Consider the following 9,857-nt stretch of genomic DNA (forward strand, 5'->3'; position numbering starts at 1 on the left):
ACCTCTGCTTCCTGTCTCCACTAGAGAGGTTGTTTCCGACGCCGTCCGACCACCCCTAGCTAACCTACGGGTATGGGCAGGTGCGTCTCCGTCCCCTCTTTTGATCCCTCCCTCCAGTTCTGGCCAAGGAGCTCTCCTCGCCGGCGTGTGCTCCGGCGGAGCCGCGCCGCTCTCTGCTTCCCTCTCCCCCTCCGTCTCACCTGACTAGCGGGGCCCGCTAGTCAGCCACTCTGTACGCGCGCGAAGCGGTACGAGTGGTGGCGCCCGCGAGGTTTTACGCCTTCGACGTCACCCCCCCCCCCCAGTTCTGTTTATTTAAATTCAAAAATTTAATTCTATCCAGAGAGCTTCAAACAGCCAAAACTTTTTAACCATAAGTCCAAATGAATTGATTCTTTTTGCATTGTGTTCTTTATGAAGAAATCTAGCAGCTCATCAAAAATGAGATTTTTCTCTGCTGTCTAGATTTTCTGGTGAATTTCAGAAGGGTTCTTCATGTTTTCTTTTTGTGTTTATATTTATTTCCAGAAAGTGAAGCTTGTCTTGAGGATCACCAGGAGGCTTGTGAACCTCATCTGCACTAAGGCAAGCCACAACAACATTTTCATGGTGCCATTACAATATTTTTGATTTTCTTTAACTTGAATCAATGGTTTAATCCATGCATTTAATTCACTAGAATAATATTTATATTATGTTGGTTTCTTGTTTAAGTTGATATGCTTAGTTTCCAGAAGTTTGAAGCTAACTTAGTTGGTTAAATAACTAGAAGAAATATATGCTATGAGAAGTAATATGGTTGTGGATATAAGTAATTACTTCGAGTTATTTTCTTAAATGGGAAAAAATGATAAATTTGCTAAGAAAAGGTTCTGCTTAAAATGATGATGAGTCTTGACCAGAAAGGTGTTATGATTTGTTGATGACTATGCTTAGTGTAGATATAGTTGACTCAGTTGTTTCCGTTGATATGTGATACATATGTTAGTGTTGCATTTCATGGCATACTATGACACCGGTTATTTTTCAATTTAAGTTGAACCTGATAATAACTCAACTTGAATATATCGTTGACCGGGTCATGGTGCCACTGAATCGAGTTTTTCCCAGTGCAACCACATTTGCCTTTATGGGAAGGCCTTTATTCGGTCCGTTGTCATGCCTCTGGTCGGTGCCTCCAACGAGGGAAGGTTATGGTCGTGCGGTACCCTGGCCCGGTAAGCAGACATAACCTTGTGTGCCCGTCGTTGTTATGGTACCTTGTCCCCGTTTGGGACCGTTTATGTTTTGCCACGACGGTGGTCGTTGGTGTCTTTGGTAGACACGGGGCCACCCAGGACTAGCCCAGTGGGGATTGAGTTAGAGTGGCCGGGAGAGTGTCATGGCAATGGAGGGGTTTCGTCGGAACGCCGTTGGTCCACCCGAATGGGAGTGCGAGGCCATGGGTTCCGTGGTGTGGGTACAGTGCGCTACCTCTGCAGAGTGTATTAAATCTATCGATAGCCGAGTCCACGGTTACGGACACGCTCGAGAGTAGGTCACGCCATGGGTCAACGTCTAATAAATTTTGCACACTAAGTTATGAACTTTGCACTGTTGGTGATGGTGGGTAGACCATTTTGATGTTGGAGACCAGGTGTTGGTCATGGTTGTGATCGCCGGAAAGATCACCGTTTGGTTACGAGGTAACCCGATTTAAGACCACGAGGTTGGTCCGTTTGTGATCCGAGAGCGATCACCGTTGGTAAGCAAGTCCGAGGGGCTTATATCATAAGAGCATGATCACAACATGTTTGATATATTTGTGCATTGCTAAAGCAATTGGTTAAATATCATGATATTGTTTGTCATTATGTTTATGCTTGTTGTGAGCTTGCAAGTACATTCAATGTACTGACCTGGCGTGTCATGCCAGTTTTCAGGAAAGTCTCGTGGAAAGGAGTGTTGTCCGAGTCTAGATCGTGTCCACATCAGTGTCCCTGTGCTATGGAGTTCCACTACGACGTTGTTCCGTTGCCGCGTAGTTGTTATGATCGAGGCCCCTTTATGTTCACTAAATAATGTACATATTGTTCAGCCGCACGATGTATGCCGCTTGGCCTCGCCACCTGTTGTAATATGAATTATGATCCGCTAGCATCAATAAAGCGGTTGTTTTCTGTATCAAGATGTTGTGTATTGCCACAAAATATGGTCTCTGGGCTGGCAATGCATGGTAAACCGGTTGCTCTGAGCCGGGGTGCCACAATCTCCATCAAGGTGTTAACAACAGACTTTGTAAGAGCAGCAACACCGAAACAACCAGTACGTAAGAGAGATCATATGTGGAAGAGACCAAATAGAGGAAGTGTTAAGATCAATGTGGATGCTTCATACAATGCTGAAACTTTATCTGGGGCAACAGGAGCCATAGCAAGGGATGATAAAGGACAATTCTTGTCAGCAGCGACATGGTACATACCGCATGTTAGTAGTGCAGTATCAGCAGAACTAATTGCTATCCGTAATGGGCTATATCTGGCGGCAAATATTGGGTGCAGTAGAGTCATAATTGAATCTGACAGTGCACTGGCGATAGAGGCGGTGAACAACCATGACAACTACTTTGGTCAAGATGCTGCGACGGTAGTGGAGTGCAAAATGCTGGCTTCAGATTATGCTTCTGCATCCTTTGACAACTGTTTCCGAGAAGCAAATTCCATGGCAGATAGTTTAGCAAAATTTAGCTTTACTTCTACTTCTTCTGTGTGGGACTCTACCCCACCCGACCTTATTTCTCACCTGATTGCAAGTGACATGGCCATTATTTGAGAAATAAAGTCCTTTGATTATCAAAATAAAAAACGATATGAGCTCTGCTCGGCGTCTGCTCCTGAGCTCTGTGCCGAATATACATTTTTTAGTTGTTGTAAACTTTTTGTTTCTCCTAGAGTAAAATGCATTGGTGGTCACTGGACTTGTTGTGTACGTTCACTTTGGTCACTGTACTCAAGAAATACGGCCAATACGATCACCATATACGTGTTGTGGTGATTATACGGTCACTGTCACACGGTATAGCTTGGGATTTTGTTTAGTTGACCGGTCAAATGATGTCTTGTCAGCTTAGTTTCTCTCTCGGTCCCACTTGCCAGTTGTAGAAGGAAAATAAAATAAAAGCAACGCCAGGGTTATCGAACGGGACCGCAGGCTGGCAGAGGCCGTGAGCTATCCAGTAGAGAATAAGACAAGTTTCGTTGCATTCCAAGCGATGTTTTTCTTGTACCATTATTAGGATCACACACCTGCACGCAGGAAATAACACGCGGCCGAGGAGCGCCTGTAGTTGCCGAAGTCAGCACTCGGCTTGCAGACGCCCATAAGTTTGTGCCGATGCTGTCAGGGTTGCAGCGCCGTGATGTTGCTCGGCAACTCACCGTCGACGGGCCGCCGGAAGGCACCCCCCGCAGCACCGAGAACGTGCAGGCGCTACACGAGGGTGCATGCATGGAGACGCTAAGTACGTCGCCTGCGAGATGTTCTACGGCATAGCTTTCCCACGACGGCGCCCTGCATCCTGTCCTGCAGCACGGCTGCCACGGCGATCATGCACGAAGCCTGGCTCCCGCCGTTGAGCCTGGTTCGTTCATGCATGAAGTAACCATATACTTATAAGTAAGCTTGCTTAGGTTCACATGGCCAGTTTGGAGCCCATTAATTGTTAGCACTATATTATCGTTACATCCAAGATTCAACAACCGGTCCAGAGTCCACTGCGGGAATTTGAACAACTAAAACTAAAAGTGCTGATGATCAGCCGGAAAAAAATATAGAGATGATCAGATGCACAACCGAACACTTAATGGAAGAACACACGGAGTTGTACATGAGCTGCATTATTATTATCGGATATTTTCGAAACGGGGGCTGCATTATATTACACCACCACCAACTACAACGAAAGATGGTACATTCTTTTGCCAGGGACGAAGATGAGATTATCTTCTTCTGAAGTGCGAAGACATGCACAAACACAAATATGGACGTACAATCAACAGCAGCCCAACCATATTTGTCACGTAAATGCAACCACGATATAATAGGCAGCCTTTGTCAGGATACAACACTTACGGGGATTAGCTCGACTGGCTGGCGTGCTGGCCTCACAGAGGTTAGTCGTCCGATTCTCTCACTTGCGCATTGCTTTATTTTCCCTCCATTTCTTTCATCTATCCATTGACACATCGGCCCCATGTAGGTAGAGAGAAACTGAGCTGACAAGGCGCCATTCAGATGGTTTGACTGGTCAACTAAACAAAATACATAGCTATACGGTGTGACAGTGACCGTATAATCATCACAACACGTATATAGTGACTGTATTGACCGTATTCTTAAGTACAGTGACCAAAGTGAGCGTACATGACAAGTGTAGTGATCACCAATACATTTTACTCTTTCTCCTATAGAGCCAGAACTTTTTTTTTGGAGACAATCCTGGAGAGCCAGAACTTTTCCATATCGTTCTCTACCACATCGGCCCATTTGAGCTTGCGGCCCACGCAAGGGATCCGATGATTACCCTAATGATACCAAAAACAAAAGAAAAGTAATCCCAATCGAGCCCTCCTCCCCTTCCGCCGCCGCCGCCGCCGCCATGTCCCGCTTCGTGCGGCGCCTCGCCGGCATCCCGTGGCGCCAGATCGCCGGGGAGGCCTCCTCCGTCGGTCTGCTAATGGCGCAGGGCCTCTGCGCCGTCCACGTCGTCAGCGAGCACGTCCTCGGCGTCGCCTTCGTACGCGCCCCCTCTCCCTCCCCCTCTCTCTCGCGCCATGCCCTGACGCGCGCTCTCTCTCTCATCCTTGTTGCCGCAGCCACGGGGCCCCAGCATGCTGCCGGCGCTGAACATGGCGGGGGACGTGCTGCTCACCGACAAGGTGAGCCCGCGGCGCGGGTGGGTGGGGCCGGGGGACGTCGTGCTCCTCCTCTCGCCGGAGGACCCGCGCAAGATCGTCGCCAAGCGCGTGCTCGGGATGGAGGGCGACGAGGTCACCTACCCCGTCGACGCCGGCAACAGCGACGCCACCAAGACCGTCGTGGTGAGCCAGAGCACCAGTAGCAGATTCAGTCTCAGAGCATCAGCTCTAGATATGACAGACAGACCCATGGTTTCAGAATTTCCTAGATTTATTTATGGCAAATCTGTCTCTGGTATCTGATCAGTATCATAATTGGTACGTACGCCTGATGATTGTATGATTATAGGTACCGCAAGGTCATATCTGGGTGCAGGGCGACAATATCTATTCATCTAACGACTCGAGGCAGTTTGGACCCGTGCCTTACGGTCTCGTAAAAGGGAAGATGTCCTATCGGGTATGTTGAGTAAACCGACTTTTCTGTTTTGCTTCCTCGTTAGCTTAGTAAAAAAACCTGATGAAGCTTTGGTGTGCTTCTGTACCCTGTTGTAAGATTTATATCCACAGTTTAACTTGATTTGGCGTCTGACTAAATATGTAACTAGTGATGGTTTTGAACTTAAATTTTTTGGGTAACCGATTTTGAACTGCAACTGTCATGTTATATCTTCATTACATGCTGTAAATATTAGGGAAATTAATGGTAACATAATATTTTATTGGCCAGAACAGAGTTTCAAGTGCTTCAGTGTCTTTGTATATTTCCAGGTTTAATTACTAATATTCACCAAATTTGACTAATGATTATCATGTACAGCAGACATGTGCTGACTCATATTATGAAATACCTACTGTTGCTCAAGGCCCAACATAATGAACAGTTGGGTGACTGAGTGCTCTGCTTTTGGTTGATTTAGTGGCACTAAAGAAATTCTCATTCTAGTTACGCGCGGGGGGCAGTATTGCCCTTAATAATATCACAACCGTTCTTTAATACTGTATAAAGTTTACCAGGAATACTGAAGTCTGCTTAGATTTTTTAGACACCAGGCCATCCTCTGTCCATTATGCCTTTTTCTAAGCTGGACAGTTGTACAGTCAAAATTACCAGGATAAAATCAGAGATTAAATGAGTGGTGGTTTGAACTGGAAAATTGTATTTTATCAGTTAACAATGTTATTTAGCTACTGCATTGTCTTGCTGATAGTCGTCTTCACACACTAGCTATCAATTTATATGTGTAAATTCATTTGAATCTCATAAGCCGTAAAATTTTATTTTGCATCATCTGGTAGTTGGAACAATGTTTAGTGTTTACTCACTCAATGTGGGCTGGGGCCTATCTTGCTTTTATTTACTATGTACTACTTTTATGTTAGCAATTAGCAAATCTAGGATTTAGTGTCTAATTCCAGGTCCAGCAACTAATTTGTTAAAATGCATTAACCAAATGTGAAATGCGACAGCATCTCATGAGTATTGGGGGCCATCCTCCTTGGAGTTTTGTCACCCAGTTTTTTCTTGCTGGTCAGTATTGACAGGGTTTTTTGTTCTCAGATTTGGCCACCGTCAAGGATTGGTTCGATTGACTCAAAGGAGTAGGACACAGGTAAATTGAATTCTTGTTACCTACTTATTTCAAAATTCCCGATCATCCCTTTTCTGCACGTTAATTTACCCTTCGCCATTTTTCCGCCACCATCCAAGTCAGAGTATAAGCGACTGTTCATACGATGCAACCAGGCCCTGCATTTGTTGGTGCATCTTGATGTCTACCATTTGATGCTTCACAATTTTGGTCCTTGCCCCCCAGAAGCCCCGTTCAGCGAATCTATGGCATGATTTGATTGCTGTGTCTCATGTCGTAACTTATGGTCTGTGATACTTGTAAAGTGAACTAACCCGATGAACCTACAAGTTCCGGGCATGGCTGAGATCAGCTAGTGTCTTGACGTTGAGATTGTATTAAACTTGTCATTCTCCTGGACCAAAGCTTGATGAGTTGTGCATTGTAACATTTGCTTATTATTAAGGCCGTTTTAAGCGGAAGGAATTGTGTTATCGGTGAGTGTTATGGATGAGTGATTATTCAAGTTCAAGCCATTTGAGCAGAACTAAGTTACTTTGGAAGAAAAAAGGCCAGTGGGCAAGCTGTGTATGCCGTATGTGTCGGATTCCTTTGCCTATTGCATATAGTGGGGGTAAAATTCTGCATTGCGTTTTCCAGGCTGTGTGAAGCATCGTCCTAATTTGTTAAATATTTGTATCTAAAATCTGCAACACGTGTATACTTAAGCACTCCTTGGTAACCTACTGAGATTATGGTCAAGATTGCACCATTGCTCTGGAAATTTCTGAATTCATTTTCGGCGTAGTTGTTGATGTTCAGAATGTTAATTTCAACTCCTCACCTGAGCCTTTGATAAGAAAGGAGAGTTCACTATGAAATCTGTAAATAACTGGTTGGAAAAAGGCACTGCTGGGGCTAACAAGATAAGAAAGAAGCGCTTTTGTTCCAAACTTATAAAACTCGTCTTAGGACATTATCACCCACTGAAATGAAATTTGATCTGCCTGCTCTCATTCAACGCGCTGGCAATTTGGATCACCTAACGGCACCCTTCACACATGAGGAGATTGATGCGGTAATGAAAGAGATGCCCTCTGACCGAGCACCTGGCCCGGATGGCTTCAGCGGGGCTTTCCTTAAAGCTTGCTGGCCCATAATTAGGCATGATTTCTATGCCCTTTGTGACCAATTCCATGCTGGCGATTTAGACCTTACAAGCATCAATGATGGGCTCATCACACTCATCCCGAAGATCAACTCACCTGAAACTGTCAATGACTATCGCCCAATCACCCTCCTTAATTGCTGTCTCAAACTAATCACTAAGCTATTGCCCGATCGCCTCCAAAAGGTTATACTGAAACTCATCCATCGTAACCAATATGGTTTCATCAAGAGCCGGACCATCCAAGATTGCATGGCCTGGGCATATCAATACATACACCAATGCCATGCATCGTGGAAACAAATTGTTCTTCTGAAGCTTGACTTTGCCAAAGCATTCGATACGATTGGACATAGGCCTATGATTAACATAATGAGATGCATGGGCTTCAATGATAAATGGATCAACTGGATTGAATGCATATTCTCCTCGGGCCGCTCTTCAGTCTTACTTAACGGTGTCCCTGGTCGACAGTTTCTCTGCAAGTGTGGAGTCCGCCAGGGGGATCCCCTCTCCCCGCTTCTGTTTGTCCTGGCAGCTGACCTACTTCAAGCGGCAATTAACGACGCCTTCCGCCGGGGTTTGATTGAACTGCCATTCCCTTGCATGGGTCAAACTGATTACCCCGTCATACAATGCGCCGACGACACGATCCTGGCCTTGCCAGCCTGTCCTGACAAGCCGCACTAGTCAAGCAGATCCTCTCTGATTATGCTACTTTCATTGGGCTTAAGATCAATTTCCACAAGTCCACCTTGATTCCCATCAATCTTGACTCTGCAACGACAACTGATCTGGCCCACATCTTTGGATGCAACGTCGGCTCTATGCCCTTTACGTACCTGGGTCTGCCCATGGGCATCTCTAAGCCCACTGTCGATGATCTCATGCCTCTTGTCTGCAGTACTGAACGACGCCTCACCGCCACCATCTCCATGATGTCGTATGGAGGCAAACTATCCTGGCTGAATGCTTCGGTTACCTCTTTGCTCATCTATGCCCTATGTACACTCAAAGTGCACCCAAAGATCTTGGAGATGATTGACAAAATCAGACGAAGGTGTCTCTGGACGAAGAAGACCGAGCAAGGAGACAAGTGCAACTCTCTGGCATCCTGGGATTTGGTGTGCAGACCCAAAAAACAAGGTGGTCTCGGAGTGATCAATCTCTCCATCCAAAATGAAGCCCTGCTCCTCAAATTCTTACACAAATTCTACAACAAAAAAGATGTCCCATGGGTACAGCTTCTCTGGAGCACATACTACTCTGATAAAATCCCACATGCAGCTGACGCAGTGGGGTCCTTTTGGTGGCGCGACGTTCTTAAGCTCACTCCTAAATACCGAGGGGTGAGTCGTGTCCAAGTGGTCGATGGCACGACAGCCCTTGCCTGGAAGGATTTATGGCTCGATGAGGCAATCGAAACCTCCCATCCCAGAGCGTTCTCTTACGTTCTGCATGAAGATGCCTCTGTGAAAAACTTCTTGGAGAGCCCATCACTGCACGAAACCTTCCACCTTCCGCTCTCACCAAAAGCCCATGAGGAGGTGCGTGACATCCAAACGATCGCCAGACTGCAGCCCTCGACAACCAGCAATGACATCTGGCACTATATCTGGGGGAAACCTGACTTCAAAGCTGCGGATTACTACAAGTTCTGCTTTCGGGAGTTGCAAGCCCACCCCTTATTCCGACTACTCTGGAGCTCAAAATGCACCATGAAGATCAAAGTGTTTGGGTGGTTGCTTTTGCATGACAGGCTAAACACTCGAAATATGCTCAAACGAAGGCACTACAACATTGGAGATGATCTCAGTTGTCTACTTTGTGGGCAAAACATCGAAGAGACGATTGACCATATGATTTTTACCTGCCACTTTAGTCGAGCCTGCTGGAGCAAACTTCATATTGACTGGCCAGCTCTACCCTCGCGCCTTGATGTGGTCCTCTGTGCCCGAGACACCTCTAGCAGACCTTTCTTTGTTGAAATCTTCTTCACTGCCTCCTGGAGCCTTTGGAAAGAAAGGAATAACAAACATTTCAGGGGGGTCGCACCCTCCCAAGCAAGCTGGCTACAGAGGTTCTTGGGAGACTTTGATCTCTTGCGTTATAGGGTGCGTGAGGAGCAAGCTGGAAGTATTACCACCATTTGTAACAGCCTCGTTTGAGGCCACGCTGTCTAAAGACCCACACCTTTGTAACTAGTTATTAGCTGAGGCCAGC

At 46.1% G+C, this 9,857-nt stretch overlaps 1 protein-coding gene across 3 annotated transcripts; it reads left to right on the forward strand.

Annotated features, from left to right (window-relative positions):
- Window positions 1-4,496: 4,496 nt before the first annotated feature.
- Window positions 4,497-6,960, forward strand: LOC123143039 (mitochondrial inner membrane protease subunit 1). Of its 3 annotated transcripts, none has more exons than XM_044561803.1 (5): window positions 4,497-4,774; window positions 4,854-5,078; window positions 5,245-5,355; window positions 6,457-6,508; window positions 6,607-6,960. In XM_044561803.1, the coding sequence occupies exons 1-4, from the start codon at window positions 4,637-4,639 to the stop codon at window positions 6,499-6,501; spliced, it is 519 nt and encodes a 172-aa protein (XP_044417738.1). In that variant the 5' UTR covers window positions 4,497-4,636; the 3' UTR covers window positions 6,502-6,508; window positions 6,607-6,960. The 3 variants fall into 3 exon arrangements, with proteins under 3 accessions (XP_044417738.1, XP_044417737.1, XP_044417739.1); XM_044561802.1 differs by having other exon boundaries at window positions 6,611-6,960; XM_044561804.1 differs by having other exon boundaries at window positions 6,643-6,960.
- Window positions 6,961-9,857: the final 2,897 nt, after the last annotated feature.

This window comes from Triticum aestivum, chromosome 6D (assembly GCF_018294505.1).
Source record: "Triticum aestivum cultivar Chinese Spring chromosome 6D, IWGSC CS RefSeq v2.1, whole genome shotgun sequence".
NCBI lineage: Eukaryota > Viridiplantae > Streptophyta > Magnoliopsida > Poales > Poaceae > Triticum > Triticum aestivum.